Source organism: Cryphonectria parasitica (assembly GCF_011745365.1).
Source record: "Cryphonectria parasitica EP155 unplaced genomic scaffold M406scaffold_7, whole genome shotgun sequence".
Classification (NCBI taxonomy): Eukaryota; Fungi; Ascomycota; class Sordariomycetes; order Diaporthales; family Cryphonectriaceae; genus Cryphonectria; species Cryphonectria parasitica.
The window spans coordinates 1,137,742-1,163,464 of NW_024468915.1; the positions used below are offsets into that span (position 1 = coordinate 1,137,742).

Sequence of the window (25,723 nt, forward strand, 5' to 3'; positions counted from 1 at the left end):
GCCCAATTTTTTGTTTATTTGAATAAGAAAAACCATGGGATGAGGTTGGCAAGGCTTTTTTAGTTTCTGATGCGGCGCTGGCGTTTCCTGGTTCAAGAGCGGGTGGCTTGGGTGGTGGTCAAGCCTTTTTCTGATTTGACGTTTCGATTTTCTTCACTTTTTTTGGGGGGAGGGGGGTGCCTGCTACCGGCCTAGTTAATGGTTGATTCGTGACAATGTTATTAAGTTCGCCCTATGAAAGGAAAGGAATCACAGAGCGCGAGGCTGGGCCTGATCCTATCTTAGGCCTGCTGGGTAGCAGCCAATCAAATAATCCAGGCGACTGAAACTCATCTCATTGGAAGAGGCCATAGATTAATTAATCCTGGCGTGGACAGGACTGGCGGTCAATCTTCCAGGCCTACGCGGTAGGGTTGTCTTGTAATTCGGACGATATGGATGTCGGAATGGTTGCATCCTGTTTCTGTCCCTTTTCTCGATAAACGAGCAGCAGTTCGTCATTGCGTGACTGCATCTTTTACGCATAATAGATGGTTACTAGTTACCCCCGCCCCCACATGCATGCACGCACCAGTCGTAGTGCACTGCCTTGTGACCACTACTGTACTGTCTCACTGACAGCTCAGATGCATCCATCAAAGATTGGCAGTGCTGCACGATCATTTGCCTCATGATGACGGCCATCATAAGTCCGGCAATCGGGAGAATACTCTGGCAGCACCGGGATCAGCATCTTAAGAAAACTCCCTGTGGTCGTCAAAGGGCTGAAACTCGATGCGTGGAGGCGGGCTAGATACGATGATAATGAGAAGAGCTGACATTGCTTGAAGAGCACTTCAACTAGAAAAAGAGAAAAGAAAAAAACGGGGCTACTGCACTCTATTATAGTGTTCTGCAGTAGTAGGCCAAGCATGCACGCACAGGGGTCTCTGCACGGCAGCTCGCTTGTTGACCTCAACAGAAGGCTGGCAGTCGCTATTCTGAGCCTGACGCCGGCCTCTATGAAGCCTAGGCGAAAAAGTACACTGGGTCCATCTCGCTCTAGACCTTCACGCCATGCGGATGCAGGTATGATGCTGTGTGGCAGGGCCGGCCGCTCAGCGCTTGCAGCCCTAGCATAAGGTTGCTTCGAAAGACCTGCAGGGTAATGCTCTCAAAAATTTTGTTTATTCACACACTACGTGCAGGTCTCCTCGGCGATTCCTATAAAGGCACCTTGGACATCTGCGGCCGCATAATCCGGCCCATGGTGGTTTTCAAACGGAGTTCCGGTAACCTATCAGATCTCAACAGCCTCAAAATCAGTCGCGGATGCCGGTTGGGCAGGAAGACGCCGTTACCGCCCGCCTCTCCAAGCGATGGGGTCATTGGGACAACGCACCACCACCACACCACCTCTTCCACCGACCGATCTCTTGATCACCTGCGTATGCAGGCCTGTGACTTGTCCGTACATTCTCATCTAGATCGGGATCTCCATCGCTCGTCTGCGGATATCTGCAGCGCATAACCACCTCCTGCATCCGGGAGCCTCATTATTTTTGGGCTCCAATGCTGAACCGGGAAATGGCGAAGACGGCACCCGGTTGGCACACGTCATTCTCCTGCCTGTATCTCATCATGCTTTTGCGATACTGCCCCTGCAAAAGTCCACCGCTGTTGGATGCCGTCATTCCTCACTCCAAGGGCCGGATATACCTAAGCCTCGCGGGATCTTTTCCGACACGAGTCTCGGCGTGGGAGAACTATTGAACAATCTGTACATTGTTCTTCTTCTGTAGTTCATAGATGCTCAGTCAGTCAACAAGGTTGCATGCCACAAGATGTGGCAACTCCAGCAGCGGAGCTTGACGCACCTTCCAGTCATCCAGTTCCTTCTGCTTGGCTAGTAATTGCTCTTTGAGGTCCTTCTCCACCTTCTTCAGGCCCTCGGTGTTCGTCTTTAGCGATGGGAGCACGTCCTTGATTGTCATCTCGACGAGGACACCGTTAATCATGCGGAAGCACTTGCGATCCTCGGCCAATGGCTCTAGTGTCGTTAGGACGGCTCTAATGGCGATTATGTTAGCCGATGACCAAGGACATGTCTGGCGAGCGTGAAGCTCTGTGTGCCGCTGCAGGTCGCCTGTCCGGGCATCATGAGAAGAAAAAGTGAGGTGCCATCTCAAGTGGTTGCATATAGAGAATCGATAGAGACGCTGCTGGGACATACGTATGTTCGTCTTTCTCCTGTTCAACATCGCCAACTTTTTGGGCAAGTTGTTGAATGGTATTTTTAAAAGTGGTGTATTGGGTCTGAAGATCTGTGGTCTCGTGTCAATGACAGATGATGGCCTGCGAACAATGAGATGAGTCTCACCTTGCGACTTCTTTGCAGCTGCTGGTTGTGTTGCCATGGCTGGATGTCCGTACCTATCGAAAGAGAATGGGGGGGGGGGGGGGATAAGAGCGTTGCGAAATTGAAATGTTGCAAGGTTGACGATGGTGTTGACCTTTGGTGTTGAGTTTGGCCAGTGAGCTGGGGAAGGAGGGTGGTCATAGCTCCTCCCCCGTTCGCCGTTGCCGCTGCCCCTAGAAAACTTGCCGCCACTGGTGATTGGAAACTTTTCAGCACCCACAACTTGTTCGACCAAAGCAAATCCAGTCTACGTCAACATCCGAGTCCGCAACTAATTATTCGCGAAGATGCATCCTCATCTGCACACCAAGGACAACACCGGTATAATCTCTTCAAGCCTCTTCGTTAGTTTTGCGCGCTCGTCTTTTGCTAACCATCACGCCACCCAGCCTGCGAGGACCTCATGACTGCCCTCGAGGAGTGTCATGATCGCGGATTTCTTTGGAAATCAATGGGCATGTGCAATGGGGCGAAGGAGGCTTTGAGTGCCTGCCTGCGTGCAGAGAGAAGGAAACGCCAGGATAACAACCGCAGCAAGTCGCAAGAGAAGAAGGATGCCATCAGACAGAAGTGGAAGGAAATTGACGAGAACTCTTAATGTGACGCCGCCCCAAGCCCACGAATCACTACCTACGACTTCAAACCCACGATATGCGAAACCGGAACATTCTTTGACACATTGCAAGAGGGGGTGCAGTGCTGGCAACCCTACTACGGGCAAGCGGCTCCCTTAGGACAGGAGTGTTCCTGATCCTAGGTTGCGAGAGCTTCATGAACGGTTCCAAAGCCTCAAGGATGATAGCACATGGTATGATCTCTTGGAAAGAGCGTGAATTGGTATCGACGGAAATCTCTACTTCATGATCTGGCGTGCGGCCCTGGTTTATACGGAACCCGGTCGACAGACTGATGACTTCAGAGGCTACGTTGATACACGCCGTTCCCGAAAAGCACCATTCCAAAGGTCGCCAAGACGGACAAGATCATGGGTACCGTCTTCCGGAGTCTAATGGCCCGTGGAATGGATGACCCTCCCAGCATAACGGAGGCCAGCAGGCTCAACTCGACGCCATAAGGCTCGCTGTTCTGCATGCGATACCCGCCCAGCGCATCTGTGTCTGTCAGACCAACGTGTGCTCCGGAGTCGCCACGCAAGGAAAGGTTCGGAACTCACAGAGCAGTCCAACGGAACATCCCGCAATGATCGAGGGCAGCGATCGAGTTCGCGCATATCCAAATATGCCTCCTGAGGCCTTGTAAGAAGAATCACGATCAATCCGTGCTCTGCCAGGTGGGCCATCTTCTTGGAAATCTGGGTATCGACACATGTCGAGCTTGTCTCGCGTTTTTTGGGGTCACTTGACTTTGCGACCACCAGCTTCACTCACCGTCAAAGCCGCCAGGACATATGAAGGAGTTTCGAGACCCTAGGCCAGATCATTAGCTCGAATGCTCTCAGCAACTGCGCTGTCAGTCTCTCACCATTGTGATCGTGTTCCAAATCTTTGTGTTAAATCCAGTCCACGGTTTGGGGAGCTGCAAGCTTGCCGACAACTTTTACGATGATGTAGTGTGGATGATCGTCAAAGCTTCTTAGGCCTCGGGAACACGACCAGTGGGCCTCAATGTCCTTGATGATGGACATGATTGGAGATGACTCAGCAGTTGGTAGTGTCTGGACGGCATCTCACCCGAGGGTCGAGGGCCTGTCTAGGCGGCCCGTTCCCGCCGTTTGGGCCAAGCAGGAACTCCTCAGCCCAGCTTGCCCCCCCCCCCTTTACTATAGGCAGACCGGCCCTGGGATCTGTCAGCAATAATTGCGAGCATGCTGCCTACAGGCGGTGCATGATGGCCGTGGCTGCCTACCTGCGCGTCTGCCACACTGTCTCTGGGGCTGTGCAAAAGATACGAAGCACGGCGTCGCTACCAAGCCTGGCTTCAAGGGACCTCTAGCGGGTAATGCTGCCAGATTGAGCAGAGCTGTTTTCATACCAGATTAGATTTTTGTCCATGCCATGTTAAATCGACATGACCATCCATTAGACTCATTAGCCATAATTCAAGCCTTCCAGCAAGCATTCTCATATATACGCACACTGCGATCATATTTTATAGCATTCGAGCTCTCCCGCTACTAATTGGGATAGCACTGCTTGGACGACTGGTGGAAATCCTCGGAGGTCTCCGCCAGAGAGCCGGCCGTCTACGCCTATATCCAGCAATACTTATTCATCTGTCGCGGCCCAGTGCGACCGAACCATCACAAAGGAAACGCCTGGGGGTTCGAATGCTGATGGTTCAAGATACATTCATGATGCCATTATTTTTGGCAGAATCATTTCAAGGCCCCTGACAGGTGCTGCTGCGCTGACTTTTGAGGTGAAACTTGTGTGGATTACGCCTCGCAAAAAGCCTCATCCACTTTCAAATCATCAAATCGACGGAGCCACAAGCCTGTCCGCGCCACTGCATGGGGAACTGTAACCCGCAGCTTTGTCCACATGCACACACCTTTTCCACGCGGGGCTACAGACTTTTGTCAATGCTGCCAAGAGTCTAATGCAGCCTAGCAATGCTCGTCCCCAGACAGCAGGGACGAACGAGGGGTTTTTCTTGTTCTTTCTTCTTTTTTCTCTGGTGACCGATTAGCAAGAGCACCCCATAGTTCCCATATTAGTGCATGGCTTATTGCGGACTGTTATGTACATAGTATATACATGATCAGCAAATCACCTGCAGCTGTGTCCACAGCAAGCCTCAGCTGCAGTCGGGCGGATTTTGCCTCCGGTTTGCCCTTTCCTCCACTTCGTTCTCGAACAGAGAAAGAGGGCCAATCTTTGGTTCCTCACCCTCACCCCAGGACTGCAACCCTCCAAACACCCCCAAGCCCCGTTCGTCAGATCGCCAAGAAGCACTTCAGAATATCTGGACGTCACGACGCTTGTCATCGACTGGACAAAGAACTCGAAAATTTGTCTCGAAGGCTTAGTCTGATCCTCCTCCTCCTGCAGCTCAGCCCCCCCCCCCCGCCCCTGTTGGGTGTAGGCGTACCCATACCAATTGTTCACCAATGATTGGCAACTCGGTACACCAACGCCTCTGAATAAGCGCTGTCGCCGGTCTGTCATACTGACATAGGGGAACGCCTCGAGGGCCGCCCCCAAAAAAGATCCTGCCCTTGTCCTATCTCACCTCCCCGGTTCTCTTAGAATCTCAGACTGTTCAACTTGGATGCGGCTTATGATCCCACACTCAGACTTGAGTTGAACTCGACACTACCAGTCCCTTATTGCAAAGCGCACTGTCAGCCGATCTTTTCCCCCCTTCTTTGTCCTTTGGATTCCCCAATGAGAAGTTCTACAGCCACTGTGACTGGCATCTTCAAGCAACCGACGCCGCCAACTACGTACATTTGGGTGCCGGGCTATTATGAGCAGGGTGCCTATCCATCCTGTCCCAGGGTGACTGACTGACACATCCACATGCCCTCCTGGGTAACATCATTCTTCCTTACTTTCAAATAAGTACGCCTGCGCCCCAGAGGAGCCGGCTACTCTCACATGAAGACAATGTCGTCTTCGACCTTTGGCATTCATCCCTCTCTGCTTGACAAGAACAGCAGTGGGGATAGGACGTGGGCGGCTGCAGACCACGGAGTCGCTGATCACCCCTACTCAGGCCCTCAGCCAACGACGACGACGACCTCGTTGGCGACGACGTCTTTCACATCGTCCAACAACCTATCGCCCTACTCCCATGTTCATAGTAACTCAGCATCTCCCTCCCTCAACAACGCCAGCACGCCAGCAGACTCTTTGTCTGTTCTCAGCGAGCACTATTCCAGTGAACTCAGCGAGGACGCAGATCCGTTCTTGGGTGTCGACTTCAACGACGAGGACGGCAGCACACCCACTTTCCTTGGAGGCTCGGTAGGGGACTCGAGCGGTCACAGCGAGCCCTCCTACCCACAGACCGTGTCGTCGGGGCCAGACCATAATGCGCCCGACCCTCTCAGCTACCCTCTAAGCACAGGTCCCACCACGCCGTCCTTTCAAACGACATCTCCGACCTTTGGGCATGAAACCTCGCTGGCCTTGGGCCAGATCTCGCCCAGGTCCTTCTCACAAGCGCCCTCGAACCCGTCGGGGCTCGCCTCATCCGACTACTCTCTCGACCTGTCTGCGCCTCACCTGGGTTCCGAATCCAAAACGACGCTTTCTAGTGAAGACGGCATGGTGTTCACCACGGCCCCGAGTCCGAGCCCTCGGGTCCTCGTCTCCATGTGGGGACGGGACCAGTCTCAGGCCGACGAGCCCTTGCCTCCGGAAGACACGGAAAGCCCCTCGACTGTACGAGCCGGCATCGTGAGTACCGATGACAACTTCGTCTCGGCATCGTATCAGCGTTCAGATGCGGCTAGAGACGACTATGGGATATGGTCTGCTGGTCCCTCGACAGGGCCTCGTGGCTGGGGTCCAGAGATTCGCCCGTCCGCCGAGGGTCCTACCATGAACGAGATGGACACGCGCCGCAAGATTGCAGAGCGCAACAAAGACGTGGGTAGGTGGATCACCACGGCCACCGATGGCGGACAGCCTTCTGAGGTGGCTAGCCCGCCAGCCTTCGATTCTTCGACAATCGACGACGATGGTATCGCCCCGGGAGAGATTCCATTGGGCAGTAAGACTGAGAACAAACCCCTGCCTGATCAGGTTTATTATATGGAGGGAGGAGGCGCTCTCACGGAAGATCTGAAGCTAATGGGACAGCACCGTCTCTGGTCGGATGCGCCCACGGTATATCGCATCACCAAGGATGGTGCGGATCGTCAACAACCTGAGAGCTCAGACGCTGCAATGAAGCGCTTCGACCAGATGTGCCAGGAGACGGGCTCGGTCCTGTCGAGAGCTGCCACCTGGGGTACGCGCCGTCGAAGCCTGCCCAGCATCGCAGATATGGAGGGCATTACCAGCGGCAGCTTCTTGAAGAAGCTTTCTATCAGCCGAGACAGGAAGCCTAGTATACTGTTCAGGGAGCTCCGCGGATTGGTCAGGAAACCTAGCAACCCGCTACTCAAGCGCCATCGCACCGTTCCGGAGGAGGAGCTTGCAGCCGAGAAGGACGCTCAGGCCCGGCGCGAGGGTCGTGACACCCTCGCGCCGCCGCTGCCACGCGCCTCGAGTTGGACCAAGAAGCAGCAGCCGCCTTCTCTCAATACAGCCCTCATGTCTATGGCTACAGGCGCCGCCGCCATCGGTACGACGCATGCACGGAGCGGGTCGATCAGCAATATGACCTCGCCCAAGAGCCCCTTCAACTTGCAGGTGAGGGGTACTGTGCTGAAGCGGCCAAGGAGCAAATCCGATCTTCCCAATCGCGCCTTAGTGAAGGAAGAGTCCCACCCCAACCTGGTTGGGATGTGGAAGAAGAGCGGTGGCCCGCCTGTCGCACACTTGGCGAGAGGCACCGGCATTCCTGACCTGGACGATGACGATGAGGAGGAAGATGACCTGTACGATGAAGGTGACGTGAGGGCGGCGAACAGCAACATCATTGATGAGATCCCTCCCACCCTGGCCGGCTTCAGGCAACAGATCCTGAAGATGAATCCAAGACTGGCGGAACAGAACACGTTCCTCGTCGACCGGATCGCACATCAACAAGTCATACGCTACAAGACGCTACTGAACAGCAAGGTCAGACACCTTCAGCGGACTGCGGCTCACAACTGTCCCTCTGGACAGATGTGTCTTGAGCTTGGGGGCTCAGCAATTCCGTTCGACGTCAGGGGAGATTCCCGGGGCCTAGACCCCCTGAGCACAGCATACGACGTCGAGGACGCAGACGCCATCGCACCGGAAGGTGGAATCACGGCAGAGAGCTTCCCTGCAGATATCCCTATGCCACCCACCAACTCACTACCGGCAGAATTTGAATGCCAGCTCTGCTACTCGACCAAGAAGTTTACCAAGCCATCTGACTGGACCAAACATGTGCACGAAGACGTGCAGCCCTTCACCTGTACCTGGGACCGGTGCCGGGAGCCCAAGATCTTCAAGCGCAAAGCTGACTGGGTGCGGCATGAGAATGAGGGCCACAGGGTGTGTATTTCTCTTTTCACCGGTCATACATACATCGTTCTTGCACACAAGACCCATACTGACAACAGTCTGTGTTAGCACCTTGAATGGTGGACGTGCGATGTCGAGGACTGCCGGCACATCTGCTACCGTAGAGACAACTTCCTGCAACACCTTGTCCGGGAGCACAAGTTCATAGAGCCCAAGGTGAAAACAAAAGCTGCCGTGAAGCGGGCAGGCGCCCACGATCCCACGTGGCAAAAGGTTGAGAAGTGCCACACAGAGACACGGAGCAGGCCGCAAGAGGAGCCATGCCGCTTCTGCGGGAAGACGCTGCAGACGTGGAAGAAGCTGACGGTCCACCTGGCAAAGCACATGGAGACCATGAGCCTACCAATCCTGCGGCTCGTGGCCAGAGCGGAGCTGCACGCCGACACCATCATCAGTCCCGTATCCGATCCACCTCCCAGGACGTTCCCACCGGTCCAGTCAGAGCAGCAGCCCTTCAGCGTATCGCCGAATCCTGGCCACTCTCCCGCCATGACACAACAGTCCGGTGGCCTGGCCTACCCGAGCACACAACACCACTCGTACACCTATACCCCGTCAGCTGGCTTCCCGCCCTTTTACAGCACCTCGATGCAAGAGCTGCAGCAGCCCAGCGGTCTGGGTCTTGGTCTCGGTCTCCACAGCCAAGGACTGCCGACTGCTTATCAGACACAGACGGGATACCAGCAGCCTCTTACTGTAACGACAGCCTCGTACATGCCCACCTCCCCATATATCACCACATGCATGGCCCAACAGATAGAACCCTTCCCGGCCTATATGAACGCTCTGGGACTGCAGGATGCTTCTGGCACGCAGATGTACGACACCACGGCGCTGACCCCTTCCAGTGTCGGAGGGCAGCAGCAGCAGCAGCAGCAGCAGCAGCAGCAGCAGCAACGGCAGCAACAACAACAGCAACAACAACAGCAACAACAACAACAACAAGCAGCGCAGTACAGCCATCATGGCTCCGCATCGCCGTACTCACGGTCGCCTCACCAAGGCCAAGGTGCCTTCTTCCACCAGCACTGATGGTAATGCCTGTGAATCTGAACCTGATTTCCTTGGTCTCCTTTTACATATATTCCTATGTTTAGATACCCAATGTCTATCTTGGCGCTGCTATTCTCACCGCTGGCGACGCTTGTCGCCAAGGACCCTTTTAAGAGAGGGGGGCGAATTTTTCTTTCCTTTTTCCAGTTTACTGTACAGCGTGAATGTTTTCGTTCTATTTTGGCAATTTTTGTGGGGTCTTCTTTTTTTCCTTTCTTTCCTTCTTGAATACTGTTCCGGCGTACCAATCACCTGGCGTTTTGTCCTCCATGGGATTTAGATTTGGTCTTGGAAGGGACAAGACCTCGCATTGCGCGGCGTGTTCATGATTGGTGTATTCGACGCGGGATACGTGAGCGAAGAGGTGGCAAAGATGACTTGGACAGCGATTTTAAGCGAGTATAGTGCCCAATAGACAAATGAATTCACGACCACACACCCATTCTCTCTCAACAAGATTGTGCAGTGTGGTTTTCATGAGCCTTCCCCCCGGCCTTGTACCTGCATGCAGGATTACGTGATCATCATGCAAGTCAGCAAGGGGCAGGTAGAAAAAAAAGGGGACCTCTACTGCTTGCGGATTGGGATCGATACGAGGATGCAGGTCCCGAAAGCATGGGACAGTACTACATAGTACATACATAATAGTATGTAAGGCTGTCTCTGACCCTCCCCCGGAGAGTTTTCGTATCGGGCTATATGTAGGATGATGCAGAAGACATTCCGGGTGTCCGCTTCTCCCCTCCCCCCTGTGGACGTGATGTACGTGTAATACAGTAAGCATCCCGAGAAGTAGGTGATTGATTGATGGATCCATGCCACAGCGCTGATCATGGCCTGTGAGCGAGCGAGGTCCGACGCCTGACAGACGAGAAGCGGAAGGGAAGAAAGCATCGGTGGACAAGTGGCACACTGCTGCCCCGGGAAACCTTCTCTCTTCTCTCTCCCTCCCTCCTACGTGGTCCTTCTCCACTGGCCCTTTCAATTTTTATATTTTTTCCTTTCCTTTTTTGCTTCCTCGTTACCCATCTTTTCATCAGTGCAGATCCTTCGGCAGGATGGAGAACTCTTGACGAACTATCGGTTCTGTTTACTCCCCACTCGCGGGGCCAGTGCGAGGAGAGAGAGGAGAGAGACAAACAGAGCGAGAGATCTGCGCAACAGGTTTTTTTTCTCTCCTGGGTCGAGACTCGAGATGGTTACTTAAAATAACAAACGGTTGACTCGGCATTATCGATCTTCGAGAGACCTGGGCGGTATCGTTCACTTCTTGCGTTATCTACGGGCATAAATTACTCTTTTGTATGGTACCTAGCATGGCACACACATACTATAATTACTCCTCTGTGGTACGTAGTATTTGCATGGACTGGGGGAAGAGGGGGGGGGGGCGAGGCAGGGAATGGATAGATTGAAGCGGATATTAAATAGTGCCCTGGAATTATGCTCATGACTGAACTTAAATTTCGAGAGCTCCACGTCATATCCCAGCAGCAGCAACAACAAAACTCGAGGAACGTGCAAAAAAAGGAACAAGAAATATAAGCAGAGAAGAAGGTGGCTTTGTCGTCTCGAAAAGAGGCAGGCATGGCGCCCGTGGGGTCAGGCAATGAGGCTGTGGAGGGAAAGGGGGGGGGGGAGGAGAATGTGCCATGGTTGCTCCTCGGGATTCTTGATCAGGTTTTTGTCTGCCCCTCTCGTGTTGTACCAGTAGGCGGAACCACCCTTCGCATTAAGAGAAGCCACTGATCTTCATAAGCTCTCGTCGGTTTGGGAAATGCAGGCGTGAGCCGCGCCACAGGGGAGCGACTGGATCATCAACCTGTCAGTTCATGCGTCCGACATGCTTTCTTTCATGCTCGTCTGTGCTGATCCGATCAACCGGGAGATCTGCTTTTCACGAGAGTTTAAAAAAAAAAAGGAAGAAGAGGGAGGCGAAGAGAAAAGAGAGAAAGAAAGAGAAGAGAAGGAGCTGGGGGCGGGGGCTATGGTTCGTGTGGTGTTCTAGAGAAGGGACGTTGGTCAAGATTCCCGGGAATAGAGACGCCTTCCTTACTGGCTTACCGGGCCCTTATCTTGAAAATTCAACGGAGGCACAAGAAGAGCCGTGGATGGCTCTTTCTTTTTGCGACTACTTTCCCTCCCAAGGTGGACCTGTGCCGGTGTCGCGTCGTGAGACGTTGTACTTAGTATACTCACCCATTGTACTGTGTAGTACTGACGTGGTGGAATGAGAACATCAACACGGCTCTAGACCTGCATGGCCCAACAACCAGCAATAAGATCTACACGCACACAATTTCTCTCTCCCCCTCTTCTTTTTCTTGTTTCTCGTTTCTTTTCTTCTTTTTCTTTCACCTTCCCCTTCTTCTCTTCCTACCTCTTTTCCCATCTGCCTTTATCACTTTCTATCTACTATAACATCTCTCAAATGACTGGCCAGGTTTGCCCCAGGACATATTGAAAGAAAACAAAAAAGCCCCCCCTCCTCCCCCCTTCTCACGGCGGTTTCAAAATTAGCGGTCCAGTGAACTTCCAATGGCGCCGGTACTAAATTCTCGGCTTGAGATGGGACGTCGTCCCTGCTAGCCAATGGCACAGCCTCAAGGGCCGTGGATCCGTTTTCTCACGCATGGGGGCAATACTGCCCCTGAAAGCCGCGGTCTTCAGCGGGTGTGTTTCGTGTGGGGGCAGCTTAGGGTACCCCTGGTCAATGGAGTGTAATTGGGAAATCAGGGGTCTGGACCTTGTGGGGCACAATTCGTCTAGCCTCTCGTCCGTCTTACCTTCTCTCTTGCTCACTATCTCTCTCTGCTCTCGTGTTTTTGTTGCTTGTTCTCCACTTGGGTTTTCCGGGAAGAGGAGAGAAAGAAGAGGGGGGAAGAAGGGAAAGAGACCAAAGAGAGAGATAGAGAGAGACGCACAGAGAAAAAGCATTCGAGATACCGTCTCGTATCTCGGGGTGGCACAGCGCACAGCCACACAAGGGGCCTTGCGTCCAGCAATGCAGCCCTTTTCAGCATCTACCCCAGTGGTCTCTCGGACTCTCTGTTTTGTCTGTTTCGTCTGTCTCGCTGTTCTCAAGAAACGCTGCTGCTATCATACCACATCAGCCTAGTACTGTACTATGGTGCATGGCCCCCCCCCCCCCCCCGGCTCACCCTCGACGCCCCTACCCCTACCCTACCCTTCTGGTGGGGAGAGAACGGGGCGCCGACGGGCAGACGAGTGGGTCGTTCATCTGGAAGCGCTGCCCAGTTCCAAGTGATGGTTTCCATGACGGGCTTGTCTGGTTGGTTGGGCACACCACGGCCGTCCCACTGCGATTGCGACTACGACTTGCGACATGCGTGGGCAGAACAGGGCAAGGCAATCAGGCACAAGCAAACAAAGGGCCCTTGCTGGCGCGATTGGCTGGCTGCTTGGCTGGCTGGGCGGCCCTGGCTGGCTGGCTGGCTGCTGCTGCTGCTGCTGATGCTGCCACTACTGCTACGCTGCCCACACCCCCCCCCCCAAGGTGGGCGCATATTATCGTTGCTGCTACTACGGTACGCCAGGTACGAGGCGAGGCGATTCGTGCTCGAGCCACCGGGGGGCTCAAGGGGCACCCACGACCATGCAGGAGCTCTGCCCATCTCGCCAATGGGAGCTCAATTTCATGTCCCAAGGGGCCTCCGCCAGGACCGTTCGAACCTCAATCCTCTTGTCCCTTTTCCTCCTTTCTGCCTTTCTCCGACACTCTCTAACGACCGCTGATCCATTCATTCTGTCTTGTTCAAGTCCAAGTCACATCGTGGTTCTCCTTCCACTCGTTGTTGTCAAACCATCTGACATCAAGCCACCTGGGACACCACACCCCCTCTTCCCTCTTCCCTCTCTTTTGGAGTCTGCGTTTGGTCTGGAAAGACAGACTCTCCTCACAGCCACATTCTAGTCTGTTGTTGAGAATTGTCGCCTCACCTCCTTACTCCGTACGCTCGTTTCACCTTGCCACTTGGGCTTCTTGTCTCTCTCCAAGTTTTCTCGCCTTGTCCCCTTCCTGACGTTAGCTCATGACTTCTCTGCTCGACCCGTCTTCCTCCTATAGCTCTCGACAAAGGTAGAAGACACGCCTGTGGTCTACCCCCTTCTTCCTCCCGACATCACCATCCATCGACATACAGCCCGGTCCTCGTCACCGCCAACATTCTTTGTCATACGGCAGGATACCTGCATCGTTTACCTTCTTCCCCAGGTTGACCCTCGGCCCTTCCATTGAAAGAAAAAGAAGAAAAAAAAAAAACCCCCCACAGGATATAACTTGATTTTGTATTGTTCACACACCGATCTGCTCTTCTTTCTTCCCGACTGGTATCGAGTGCTTCTTTCAACACGTATCCACCTTTTTAATCACGCTCCAAAAAATCGGACAGAACAGTCATACCGAACGCATTTTCTAGACTCGACAGCGCTATCTGGATCCTTGATACCCATAGAGGGAGGAAACCCGAATCGACTCGAGAGTAGGGCATTTAGGAGGATTTGAAAGAGTACGCGTACCCCTGGTCTACAAAGTGGAACCGTGGGATACAAAGAACGAGCGAAGCAGCAACAGCATCACTATCATCAGCAGTGTTGGCCGAGGAAGAGGCGACTCAGCCAGAAGTCGTCGACACCATTCCTCTTTGTTTTCTCTCTATTTTCTTTGGGGCGGACCCAACGAACCACACCAATGGCGCGGACAACAATATGGGCCGCGGCCGTGGCGGCCGTGGCGTTCACAAGGGGGGCTCTGGCAGCGGACGTCCTGTCAACCTCAGGTTTCACAAATTGCGAGACGGGCTCATCAATCGAGGTGAACAAGGTCGACATCTCGTACGACAAGACCGCCATGACCGTCACCTTTGACCTGTCGGGAACGAGCACCGTGGAGCAAAACGTTACGGCACAGCTCAACGTGACCGCATATGGCTACAGTGTCTACTCAAGCTCCTTCAACCCATGCGAGGCGACCACATACGTCGAGCAGCTATGTCCTGGTGAGTGCTTGTCACGTCTGATTTGAGAAAGCATTTGGATTTTCGAGTACTGACAGCGTATGAAAAAGTCCCTGCCGGCACATTCTCAGCAAGCGGCACGCAAAGTATCTCTTCGCAATATGCTAGCCAGATTCCAGCTATAGCGTTCACTATTCCTGATATCGCGGCCTCGGCCACACTGGAGCTCAAGTCTCTGGATACTGGCGATGATGTCGGCTGTATCAGCTCTCAGATCTCCAACGGCAAGACCACTGCCATCTCCGCCGTCTCCTATACCGCTGCCGCCGTTGCGGGTGTGGCGCTGGTCATGAGCGGCTTCACGGCAGCTAGTTCGGCACTGGCCGGTGGAGGTGCGTCGACCGGCGCAGGCCCCAGTCCCAGCTTCATCGAGGTCATGACCTGGTTCCAGGGCATGGCCATGAACGGCATGTCCTCCGTCGGCCTGCCCTCGGTCTACCGCCAGTTTTCCAAGAACTTCGCTTTCTCTGTCGGCCTCATCAACTTCGAGAAGATGCAGCTCGCCATCGACGACTTTCGCCAGGCCACCGGCGGGAACACCACCGACGATAGTGTGCAGTACTTGCAGAACGCGACCCTCGTCTTCTCGGATGGTTCCATGGAGACCCTCGGCAGCGACTCCAAGGTCAAGCGCGCCATGGCCGAGTTCTACAACTTTGTTGCCAGGGAAATCACAACCAGCGTCGACACCAACGACACCACCACCACCAACACCACCACCAGCTCGAACAGCACCAGCTCCGTTACGGAGACCGTAAACGGCATCAAGGCCTACGTCGAGGACCTGAGCATCCCTAACGCCAACACCTTCATGACGGTGCTCCTCATTGTGGCATGTGTGATGGCAGCCATCATCCTCGTCATCCTGCTGATCAAGGTCGTCCTCGAGGCCTGGGCCCTCTTCGGAAAGCTGCCCAAGGGCCTGACCGGTTTCCGCGAGCACTACTGGGTGACCATGGGCCGCCTCCTCACCCAGCTCATCATGCTGCTCTACAGCACCTGGGTGCTCTACTGCATGTACCAGTTCATCCAGGGCGACTCGTGGGCTGCCAAGCTCCTGGCCGGTCTGACCCTGGCCCTTTTCACGGGCGTGCTCGCCTTCTTCGCCTACAAGGTCACCAGCACGGCCAAGAAGCTCCAGCAGGCCGACGGCGACGCCAGCGGCCTGTACGAGAAAAAGGACCTGTGGATCAAGTACAAGGTCTTCTACGACAGCTACAAGAAGTCCTACTGGTGGCTCTTCATCCCCGTCATCTGCTACATGTTCGCCAAGGGCGTCGTCATGGCCGCCGGCGACAACCACCCCATGGGCCAGAGCATTGCTCAGTTCATCGTCGAGGCCTTCATGCTTATCGTCCTTGTCTGGAACAGGCCCTTTGAGCGCAAGTCTGGCAACGTCCTCAACATCAGCATCCAGGTCGTCCGCATCCTGTCCGTCATCTGCATCTTTGTCTTTGTCGACGAGCTCGGCATCCAGGAGACCACCAAGAGCGTCGTGGGCATCGTCCTCCTCGTCATCCAGGCCGTTCTGACCGGTATCCTCGCCATCATGATCATCTGGAACGCCTTCATCTCCATCTTCAAAGAGAACCCTCACCGCAAGCGCAGAAAGGAGATGGGTAAGTTTGAACTCCCACTAACATGATGGAATCCCCGACCCCTTCCGGGGAGGCCATCAAATCGTGACCAAGTTGCTGACGAGATGATTTTTTTTTTTTTCCTACAGAGAAAATGCGTGACCTGGACAATCTCACACCCCTCGACGCCCGCAACTCCCTACTCCTCGATCGCAAGACCTCGCACCAGGACTCCGATACCTTCTCCTTGGCCAAGACGAACCTCGACGTCAAGGAGACCAGCTACCAACCCCTCGTGCACCACGCTGCGCCACCGGCCTTGGGCGGCGACGACAACCTCGGCCGCTCATCGCCTGGTCCGTACGATAGCAGCTACGGCAACTACTCCTCTGTGCGCGGTGGCTACGACAACCGGTTAGGCGGAGCCCGAAACAACTATTACTAGAATGTAATAGCTGCTACGGGGGAAAGGCGGCCAAAGTGAAAAAGGGGGAGCAGCGCGTCACCTTTTTTTCCTTTTTCCACCCCTTTGTTTCTTTTAACTTATTCCTTCACCATCATTTGGTTGAGCATGTTTGGGGTCGATATCGCATTGTTTGGGATCTAGACCAAGGTTTTTTTTCTTCTTTTTGGAATACTCCGGCCCAGGCCTCAAACCAACATCTGCTTGATCTGTCCTTCCTTTGTTCTTATATCAAATTCCTTCGTCACATATATAACCCACCCCCAACGATTGCGATGAATATGTGTGTTACTTTGTTCTGTTTTTTTTTCCTTGCGGGAGGATGGGGCTCGACCATTTAACCTATATTAAACAACCCCCCCTTCCTTTTCCATCTCCCCATCCCCGGGGGCATCTCTTCAGCCCCATATACCACGGGGGTGGGGGAGAAAAAAAGATGCTGGGTCGAGAGAGGAGAGAAGAGTTGCATGGGTTGGGCTTGCTAGAGAAAGTGGACAGGATTGTTGTTGGCGGTGATGTTGTAAAGGTAGAGAGGAGTGATACAGCGAGCGTGTGTGATATGACACGGACCTTGCACATATAATCTTGGGCTAGAATTGCAATACACTTTCTCCAAAAGTTCCCAATACATAATTATTACCTATGTCATATGTCCCTTGGCAAATGAAAAAAAAAAAAAAAAAGCAGTAAAAACAAGATACATTCTTCGGGGTGTTTGAAGTTTAGTTTCGGGTATGGGAAGAGTTCATCCGAAGTCAAGATCTTCGAGCAACCAACGTTCCGTACGTTTGTTCGTGTTTCGGACTTGCTCATGGCCTTGTCACAAGATTCAGCGCTAGGAATGTTGGTTCATGGTTGATTAAATTGATGCCGAGATGCCTCATGTTCTTTTTTGAATTAATACACTACTATGTTCGCCAAGCATGCATCCCCTTGGCCGCAGGGGATTTTCTATACGAAGCAGGCCAACAAGATCACGTTATCTGTTACGCGTTCCTCAAGAGTCTGTGGGGGGGGGGGGGGGGCCTGTCTGTTGCGCACCATCTGTGTACTGTCTCGGCGTCTGAGAGAGGGAAAACTTTGAACAAAAACAGCTGGCGTTGACCCAACCCCATCTTAAGTAATCGTGTATCTTCCACTCGCCGGCGCACGACTCTCTGCGTCCGCCGCAGCGATTGTGCCCTCCTTGAGTAGCCGTGTAAGCTCCGTAAGCGCGTTGCTGACGACCACCTCTGTGTCGCCCTCGATGAGGATGTAGAGCTTCGGCTCTTGGCCCTGAGCAGGCTCCTTGCCCGCTGCGTAGAAGTTGCCCTTGGTGGTGATGGATGTGCCAGTCGCCTCCAGGATCTTGGCCACGTTGGTCCTGTTCGTGACCGCCCACCTGGCCTTTTGCGGGAAATCGTTGATCTCAAGCGTGGCGTGGAATGCGCCGGCATCTGGACCCTTGTTGTCGATCGGCTGGCCAGGTCGCAGCTGGCCGGCGCGTGCAAGACGTGCGTTGATGTCGTTGACGGCCTGCGCCGCTTTGTCAAGGGCACCGCCCTTCGCAGCCCCTGCCTTGATGACGTCGGGGGCAGGAGCCTTGCCATCTTCGGCCTTGGCCGCGTCGCGGGACACGATGGCCGAGACTGCTGACTGGATCGCATTCGCCGCCTTGTTCTTCTTCTCATCGTTCGCAGGCGCTTCCTCCTTCTCGTCGTCTTCCTCACCTTCGGCCTTGTGCGTCTTGCGCTCGCGCACACGTGCCGCCTCACGCTCCTTGTCCAGACGCTCCAGACCTTTGCCGCCAAAGCCAGATTGATCCTTCGCTTTGCCGGCTTTGACCTTTTCTCTCCAGGCCTTGCGCATCTGGTCAAGCCGCTCAGGGACAGGCTGACCACTCTGCTCCAATGCCTTTGCAATGCCCGGCGCGCAGTTCTCTTGCTCCTCCGTGACAAAGGTCACGGCGGTACCTGTATTACCGGCCCGACCAGTGCGACCAGCACGGTGGACATAGTCTTCCAGATGATTCGGCGCATCGTAGTTGACCACAAGCTTGAGCTGTTTGACGTCAAGACCACGGGCTGCTACCGAGGTGGCGATCATGACAGGGCAGACTCCGCTCTTGAAGTCTGAAATTGTCGAGTCTCGATCGACCTGGTCTTTGCCGCCGTGTATGGACATGCAGCCATAACCTTTGCGCAGAAGCTCACGGAGTAGGTCGTCTGCCTTTTCTTGTCGCTCAACAAAGATCAAGGCGCGTACATCATCGTCGTCCTTGTATAGTTCTCCAAGAAGCTCCAATAGGCGCAGGAACTTGTCCTTCTCATCTCGAACCTCCACAATCTGAGTGATCTCAGGAGCTACGACACTCTTGCCGCCAACGGTGATCTCCACAGGGTTCTTCAGGACCTTTTTTACCAAAGCGTCAATAATGCGCGGCATGGTCGCAGAGAAGAGAACAGTCTGGCGATCAGGTCGCACGTTGGCAAAGATCTTCATCACCTGAGGTTCAAAGCCCATGTCGAACATACGGTCAGCCTCGTCCAGAACAATGTACGTTGTGCGCTTGAGGTTCACGACTCGGCCTTGGTTGGCTGCCAAAAGGTCGATGAACCGACCAGTCGTCGCAACGACGATGTCGGCTCCCGCTTTGAGCAGGGCTATCTGGTCCTTGATTGGAGGTCCGCCATACGCACAAACAGCACGCAGATTCAGCGCCGAGAGGAATGGTTTGCAGTCTCGGAAAATCTGTGTCGCAAGCTCCCGAGTCGGCGTGAGAATCAGACCAATCGGCCCATCATCTTTGACCGGGTCTTGGTCTTTGATGTGGCGGAACATGGGGAGCAGGAAAGCCATAGTCTTGCCAGATCCTGTCTTGGCGACGCCGATGACATCCCGACCAGACATGATGACTGGCAGAGCCTGCATCTGAATGGGGGTTGGCTTTTCGTACCCCAGATTATCAACGACATTCAGGAGAGGCTGGGTCAAGCCGCAGTGGGACCACTTCTGAACCGGCTTTGGCACGTCCTTGCCCGAAACCTTGATGCCATCTAAGTCTAGACGGAGTTCCTGGACCTCGGCATCCGTCATCTGACTGAGCTCGTAGGGCTCGAACCAAAAGTTCTTCCTGATGGTGTTGAGCTCAATCTTGCTGTAGTCAATGGCGGGGATATCCTTTTTCTTCTTCTTTGCGGCAATAGCGAGAATCGAGCCAGGGTTATCGTCCCCCTTGTCCATGTAGTCAAATTCGTCGTCCGAGAAGTAGACCTCTGGTTCCTTTGTCTGGGCATCCATGATCTTCTTGCGACCACTCGCCTTGGTGGCGGGCTGGTCTTCAAGCCCTCCCATGAAGGCATCCAAGGGGTCAACGTCTTCTTCATCAACATCCATGGGTTCAACATCCGCTCCGACCTCAGCTGCGGCCGGCAGGTCAGGCTCGGGCGCCTGCCCGTTTGTATCGGGGGCGGCGGGCTTCTCCTCCTCTGCCTCGTCAACCTGCATGGCCATGCTCTGCTGCAATATCCTCTCTTCGCGTCGCTCATGAGCTGCTCGAGCAGCAGCCGCCGCCTCCTCCTCCGTGCCGGCAAAGTTGTCACCGTCCAAATCGGATTCGTCCTCTTCGTTAGCAAAGGGTGCAGCATCCGCCTCTTCCAAAGATAAGTCAGGAAGTTTTGCTAACTTGCGCTTCGACGTTTCCTCATCGTCCAACACCAACTTCCGCTTGGCCGCTGGTTTGTCGCCGTCGAGACCTGTCTTCTGAAACCCGAACCTGCTGATTGCACTGCCGGTGCGTAGCGTAGATGCTACATGTCCTCTGTCAGTATGTGATTTCACGTATGCCAAAGATGGGCGCTGAGCGGCCAGCTGGAGAGGGTACTCACCTGCTGAGGCGGTGCTCTTGACTGGTTTCTCAGAAGATGGTGTTGGGGCACCTGGGATAGCGCCTAGAGCCGCGGGAGAATGGTGGCGAGCCGCCGACTTCTTCGCAATGGCCTTGGGGTCGAATTTGCCCGTATAAGACACAGTCGGAGACGCCTCCTGGCTCTCTTGCGGCGTGCTTGGAGAGGCAACAGCAGGGGTGGCCAGAGGCGAGGGTATGGCAGTCGGAGTACCGCTGGCCCTGCCGTCCATCTCGGCGAGAAGTTTGCGTGTGCTGCTAGCATCTGTATCCTTGGTGGCCTGCTTTGATGTGAGGGTCTTCTTTTTCCAAGCCTCAAGTTTAGCAAGTCGTTCGGCTTGTTTGTCACTCTGTGCTTGAGCTTGGGTTTGTGCGGACTTAGCGGCCTGTCGAAGATGGTCAGCACGGCGAGTACGACAGAGAGGACACTCGAGAGGGGGAGGGGAGAGACCAACTTCAGCTTCTTTGGTGGGAGCAGCTTTGCCAGTGGAGGTCGTGCCCCTCTGCCGAGCATCATCATTCCTGCTCCGCGATGTCACCGAGTCCACAGTGTCTTCTCGACGGCTGCGGCCCGGAGACTCATCCCTCCTGGGGCGAGCATCGCGGCTCCTCTCACGGCGACGGGGCGGGGATCTGTCCCGGGAGCGGCGCCTGTCCCTGTCCCTGAACGAGCCTCCATCTCTCCGCCCGCCCCTACTGTAACTGTCGTCTCGATCCCGCCTGTCTATTGAGCGTTCCTGGCGACGGTAAGAATCTCGGTCCCTGTCGTACGAGTCTCGATATCGACCTGGGCTGCGGCTGCGACGACGATCTCGGGCCATGTCCCTCCTGCCCCTGTCGCGGTCGCGATCACGATCCCGTCTATCGTCATGGCGGCTTCCTCGGCTTCCTGCAGGAGATGGTGAGCGCGATGTTCTGTGGCGAGCCATCTTCGTATTTTTGGCTGGCTCAGCACGGTGAGTATCAGTACTTTTTTTTCTTCTTGCTTTGCTTTTTCTGCCTTGGCGGGCAGAACCTAAACGAGTCAGAAGAGCTCGACACAGGAATGTCTCGGTCAGGTCTGTGTCTCCGCAGGTCGACTTTTGCCCTGAGCCGACGTCAGACCTAGAAAACGTTTGATGTGAAACAACGTCCACCAGAGAGGATATGGACACTGCGCAGAAAGGCTAATGGTCGACAGAAGGACGTTGTTGCGATAGACAGATTTATTGAAAGTGGGACGTCAATGGCGGACAAGGCACCATGGCGGGATGGGGTCCCGCGTGCTGCTTTCTTGCATGGCACAAGGGGGTGGAGCCAGCCACTGTCGAACGTTTTGGCAGAGACGGTAAGGACCCGTTTTGGATTCACCGTCTTGCCCCTAGGAAGTTTTGCCGAAACGGTCATCGCCCATTGCGACAGAGGTGGGTCCGCTAAGGGCTGAAGAGCAGCCAATCATGAAGCTGTCCAGGAAGGAGCTTCATGCGTCACATCACCAAAAGCAGCCAAGCAGAGGAAGAAGCAACACTGCTAGCAAGAACCAGCCCTTGCTTCCCCCCCCTCCCCCCCAAGGGACAAAGAGTTGGCAGTAGTCACCCCCCAAAGCAAAGTCTCAGGCTAACAAACAGTAGGCCGCAATAACACAACCACGCAATAAAACCAGGGGCTGGGTCAGGAGCCCCAATAGCATAGCATAGCATAGCAAAGCAAAGCACCCTCGACCCTCCCCCCGGCCCACTCCCATTCACAGTCCGCATTACAGGGCAGGGCAGGAAGGAAAGAGAGAAGGTCTCGCAACACCCCAACCCAATCATCAGCTCCACTCTTCCATTTCATTCATCAATCAACTTCACACCTCGTGCCCCTCCCTCTCCACATCACAGCAGCAGTGCAATCGATCGATTCTTCGCTCGCCCACCCTCAAACATCGTACACCCACGCCACCCACCAGCAATCGCCTGCTCCCTTACCATCATGCTGATGACTACCATGCAATCTGCGGTGGCCCAGGCCCTGCGCGGCTGTGGTCTCACCATCACCTCGCGTGCCATCGTCGCCCGCCGGAGCTTCCTGGTTGCGCCCAGCTACAGCAGGGCTCGTCTCGCCGTCCGAGGGTACGCCACGGCGACCGCGACCCAGAAAGCCACAACTACGCGTGCCGCTAAGAAGCCCGCGGCCAAGAAGACCACCACCACCACCACCCGCAAAGCTGCAGCTGGCACCACCAAGAAGGTGGCCGCGTCCAAGAAACCCAAGGCAAAGGCCAAGGCCAAGGCGCCTGCCCCGAAGAAGAAGAAGGTGGTGGACCCAGAGAAGAAGAAGGCTGAGCTCAAGAAAGAGCTCAAGAAGATAGCCCTTCTCCACAAAGAGCCCAAGAAAGAAGCCCTCAACAGCTGGCAGGTCTACCTCTTCGACCACATCAAGGGCGACAAGACCCTCGGCAAGGAAAACTTTGGTCCCAAGCTCAAGGAGCTTTCCGCTGCCTACAAGGACCTCCCCGCGGCTGAGCTTCAGGTAAGCCGTCCTGCGCTCCACGTGCTCGTCATGCATCATTCGCGTTTGTCCCTCTTCCATACTGACCCCCTCGATAGCGCCTCGACCAGCGTTCTCAGCAGAACAGGATCAAGAACGCCGCCAACTACAAGCAGTGGGTGGAGAGCCACTCGGTCGCTGATATACACGCTGCGAACAATGCCCGCCGGCGCCTTATCTATAGCTTTGGCATGAAGCTCACCCCCAGCAAGATCGTTGACGAGCGTAAGCCCAAGCAGCCCGCGACCGCCTTCAGCCAGTATATCAAGTCCAGAAACGGCGTCTTCGCCACCGGCAACGCTCGCGACAACATGAAGCAGCTGAGCGCCGAGTGGAGGGCACTCTCGCTCTCCGATAGGAAGCCGTACTCGGACCTCTACGCTGCAGAGGCGGTCAAGTACCGGCGCGAGCAGGAGAGAGTCGGTCTGTGAGACGAGCGGAGGTAATCATGCGGGAAACCAGTATACCTTAGGTGGTTTGAAGAAGAAAAGGAAAAAAGAGAAGAGTAAACTCTCGGGACAAGCTCGCTTGCTCTCAAAAAAAATCAAAAAAATCAAAAAAATCAAGGGGTCATCGTCCGTCTTGAGCGATCCGACTGCACGTATTGTGGCTGGTTTTGAGTAGCTTTTGGAAGGTTCTTGCGGTATCCATGTACGAATAGTATTCATCGATTTCTTTCTACGACAGTTGGTTCATCTGGACTAGAGGTGTTTCCTTTCTTTATCTCCTTTTCTTTTTCTCTTCTTCTTTTCGTTATGCGGCTACGGTAGATGAGTGTCGGCGACTTTATGAGCTTAGGACCATCAACAAGTGTGAAACCTCATTTGTCAAGACCAAACAGTAAATTTCGGATGACGATGCTGTCGCATGATCAATACAATATCATGGAAGGGAATGCATTGATTCAAACGCCTATGCCATATGCTAATTCGGATTTTGCACCAAACAATGCTGAGCCGCCACACCATTATTCATGCAACGTCCAAAAGACGTCAGCAAGTGGTGTCCAGTTCGTTGCCAACAATCAATCCAAGATGCTCTTATTGCCCCTTGGCCCCATGATGACCAGTACCTCCCCAGCACCATCATACCAAGAGACCTCCATGAGCTTCAGGCGGCGGTAGCTCGCCACGTACAGGAGGATATACAGCTCCCCCGCGATGTGCTCCCACCCGTAGAGCCGGATCCAGCGCCAGCCCCCGTCTCGACACGCCCTCGTGCCCCAGCCCGCCCCGTTGTCGCGACGGATGAAATTGCCCAGAAACCCCCACGTCTCGACCTTGGCCTCGTGGGGCCACCCGTCCATGTCCAGCGCCCAGTAGCCCCGCTCAAACGGCTGCATCTCACGGGCCTGGAAGTGAGGCCTGTAGCGGTTCTTCATGCTGAACTTCTCGCAAAAGTCCTGCAGGTAGACTGGGGCACGGGGCTCGAGCCTGTGGTTGGCTGCGGGCGGCTCCGCCGAGACCAGCTCGACAGTGTCGCTCCAGTCTGTGTTCTGGAGCCCGGCGCCGGCGGCCATGTTGTCCGGCTGGCCGTGCCGGGAGAGCATGAGCTGCTTAGCTCCCCGTGGCAACACGTCACTGATGCTCCGGCTCAGGGCCTGGCCCACTGCTATGGGAGGGTTCGGTTTATGTCGCTTGGACAATGGCGGTGCAGAGTCTGCTCGCTCGAGAGGCTGGGTAGAGGGTATGATGACATCGTCAACCACAGACCTCAACTCTTGGCTCGACTGCGCGGGATATGGTGACCTGACTCTCGACTCTTTGGAGAATGAGAGTTGAGGCGGTGGAGCACCTTTCAACTGCAGCGGGCTTGACGGCACTTGCGTCACACGGACCTCATCAGGACCGCCATCTGAAGTCAAGATGGACTCTTGTTCCACAGCAGGTGCTGGCGGATTGCTGCCATCTTCATTGCCATCCTCAGCTACAACACCATCATGGGCAAGCGCCATAGTCACATCACCTATCCCTTCATCAAAAGTGCTTTCTCTTGTCCCCACAACTTCTTGTGATGATTCTGACAAAGGTTGGTGCATCGTCTGCAGATAGTAGTTCAACACTCTGGTCGGAGTAGTAAAGGCAGCCATGCTGATGTCGTTGTCAGGCATCGAGTCCTCGACCTCGCTGGGCGGCTGAACCCATGAGTCTTGGGACTCGGATCCATGCTGCTGTGAAGCACTCTGTCCATACTCTTGCGAATGCGATCCTGCTGCCGAAGGCCTAATGTTTCCCCAGACACTTCTGAAAGAGGCTTGTGGGGATTCTAGCTCAGCAGCAGGCGGTGCAGCATGGATGTGTGATAATGCCTCAGGTGCAGCAGCCAGTTCCGTCTTTCTGTCTGGCACAAAGTCTAGGTAGGCTGATGCCAGTGCTCTGTAGGCTGCATCATCTTTGGAGGTGCTGGGTGCAGTGATGTGCACCAGTATCTCGACTTCCTTGGCCATCTTGGTTGTCTGCCAGAAAAGTGAATGTCATCGCTCATATTGTATGGTGGTGAGAGCCTTGTGAGCTGTGCATGGATGGGAGCAGATTAGTCGAGTGGGAATGATGAGCCAGCATCTGCTTGTATAATGTGTAGTCGTGTGTGGTCATCAAGGTGAGGAGTCAAGAGTTACAGTGGTACTTCAAGTATTTTGTTACCTAAGTACATACGAGTACAACTATTACTA

General features: G+C 54.5%; 8 protein-coding genes across 8 annotated transcripts; 4 read left to right on the forward strand and 4 right to left on the reverse strand.

Annotated features, from left to right (window-relative positions):
* Positions 1–1,745: 1,745 nt before the first annotated feature.
* On the reverse strand, positions 1,746–2,396 carry M406DRAFT_63302 (uncharacterized protein; the record flags this gene model as incomplete). The annotated part of the gene is made up of 4 exons (XM_040924829.1): positions 1,746–1,775; positions 1,857–2,049; positions 2,213–2,303; positions 2,360–2,396. 4 exons carry the CDS (start codon positions 2,394–2,396, stop codon positions 1,746–1,748), a joined length of 351 nt encoding a protein of 116 aa, XP_040773359.1.
* A 289-nt stretch (positions 2,397–2,685) lies between these two features.
* On the forward strand, positions 2,686–2,996 carry M406DRAFT_263254 (UPF0287-domain-containing protein; the record flags this gene model as incomplete). The annotated part of the gene is made up of 2 exons (XM_040917577.1): positions 2,686–2,719; positions 2,788–2,996. The coding sequence occupies 2 exons, from the start codon at positions 2,686–2,688 to the stop codon at positions 2,994–2,996; spliced, it is 243 nt and encodes an 80-aa protein (XP_040773360.1).
* M406DRAFT_357430 (uncharacterized protein) lies at positions 2,988–3,980 on the reverse strand. The gene is made up of 4 exons (XM_040923674.1): positions 3,881–3,980; positions 3,787–3,825; positions 3,573–3,651; positions 2,988–3,510 (listed from the first exon to the last, which is right to left on the reverse strand). The coding sequence occupies exons 1-4, from the start codon at positions 3,881–3,883 to the stop codon at positions 3,314–3,316; spliced, it is 318 nt and encodes a 105-aa protein (XP_040773361.1). The 5' UTR covers positions 3,884–3,980; the 3' UTR covers positions 2,988–3,313.
* A 1,486-nt stretch (positions 3,981–5,466) lies between these two features.
* On the forward strand, positions 5,467–9,561 carry M406DRAFT_294066 (uncharacterized protein; the record flags this gene model as incomplete). Its single annotated transcript, XM_040919119.1, has 3 exons — positions 5,467–8,499; positions 8,578–8,988; positions 9,415–9,561. The coding sequence occupies exons 1-3, from the start codon at positions 5,959–5,961 to the stop codon at positions 9,559–9,561; spliced, it is 3,099 nt and encodes a 1,032-aa protein (XP_040773362.1). The 5' UTR covers positions 5,467–5,958.
* A 4,571-nt stretch (positions 9,562–14,132) lies between these two features.
* On the forward strand, positions 14,133–16,463 carry Flc2 (putative Flc2 FAD transporter; the record flags this gene model as incomplete). The annotated part of the gene is made up of 3 exons (XM_040926029.1): positions 14,133–14,600; positions 14,669–16,237; positions 16,345–16,463. Coding segments are annotated over exons 1-3 (1,836 nt in total), but the record flags the coding sequence as incomplete, so codon positions are not given.
* Positions 16,464–17,774: 1,311 nt separating this feature from the next.
* On the reverse strand, positions 17,775–20,774 carry M406DRAFT_107869 (uncharacterized protein; the record flags this gene model as incomplete). Its single annotated transcript, XM_040915270.1, has 2 exons — positions 17,775–20,446; positions 20,525–20,774. 2 exons carry the CDS (start codon positions 20,772–20,774, stop codon positions 17,775–17,777), a joined length of 2,922 nt encoding a protein of 973 aa, XP_040773364.1.
* A 1,394-nt stretch (positions 20,775–22,168) lies between these two features.
* On the forward strand, positions 22,169–23,945 carry M406DRAFT_357433 (uncharacterized protein). The gene is made up of 2 exons (XM_040923675.1): positions 22,169–23,034; positions 23,112–23,945. Exons 1-2 carry the CDS (start codon positions 22,495–22,497, stop codon positions 23,481–23,483), a joined length of 912 nt encoding a protein of 303 aa, XP_040773365.1. The 5' UTR covers positions 22,169–22,494; the 3' UTR covers positions 23,484–23,945.
* Positions 23,934–25,560, reverse strand: M406DRAFT_352734 (uncharacterized protein). The gene has a single exon (XM_040922712.1). It carries the CDS (start codon positions 25,496–25,498, stop codon positions 24,077–24,079), a length of 1,422 nt encoding a protein of 473 aa, XP_040773366.1. The 5' UTR covers positions 25,499–25,560; the 3' UTR covers positions 23,934–24,076.
* Between the last annotated feature and the right edge of the window lie 163 nt (positions 25,561–25,723).

What these genes read in the sequence shown, in the direction of transcription:
- M406DRAFT_357430 (XM_040923674.1), bottom strand. An exon ending in ATGTCCTGGCGGCTTTGACG is followed by an intron (nt 3,652 to 3,786) that starts GTGAGTGAAGCT and finishes TCTTCTTACAAG; the next exon opens with GCCTCAGGAGGCATATTTGG. An exon ending in ATGTTCCGTTGGACTGCTCT is followed by an intron (nt 3,511 to 3,572) that starts GTGAGTTCCGAA and finishes TGACAGACACAG; the next exon opens with ATGCGCTGGGCGGGTATCGC.
- M406DRAFT_357433 (XM_040923675.1), top strand. Translation starts at nt 22,495, where the DNA reads ATGCTGATGACTACCATGCAATCTGCGGTGGCCCAGGCCCTGCGCGGC. An exon ending in TCCCCGCGGCTGAGCTTCAG is followed by an intron (nt 23,035 to 23,111) that starts GTAAGCCGTCCT and finishes CCCCCTCGATAG; the next exon opens with CGCCTCGACCAGCGTTCTCA.
- M406DRAFT_352734 (XM_040922712.1), bottom strand. Translation starts at nt 25,498, where the DNA reads ATGGCCAAGGAAGTCGAGATACTGGTGCACATCACTGCACCCAGCACC.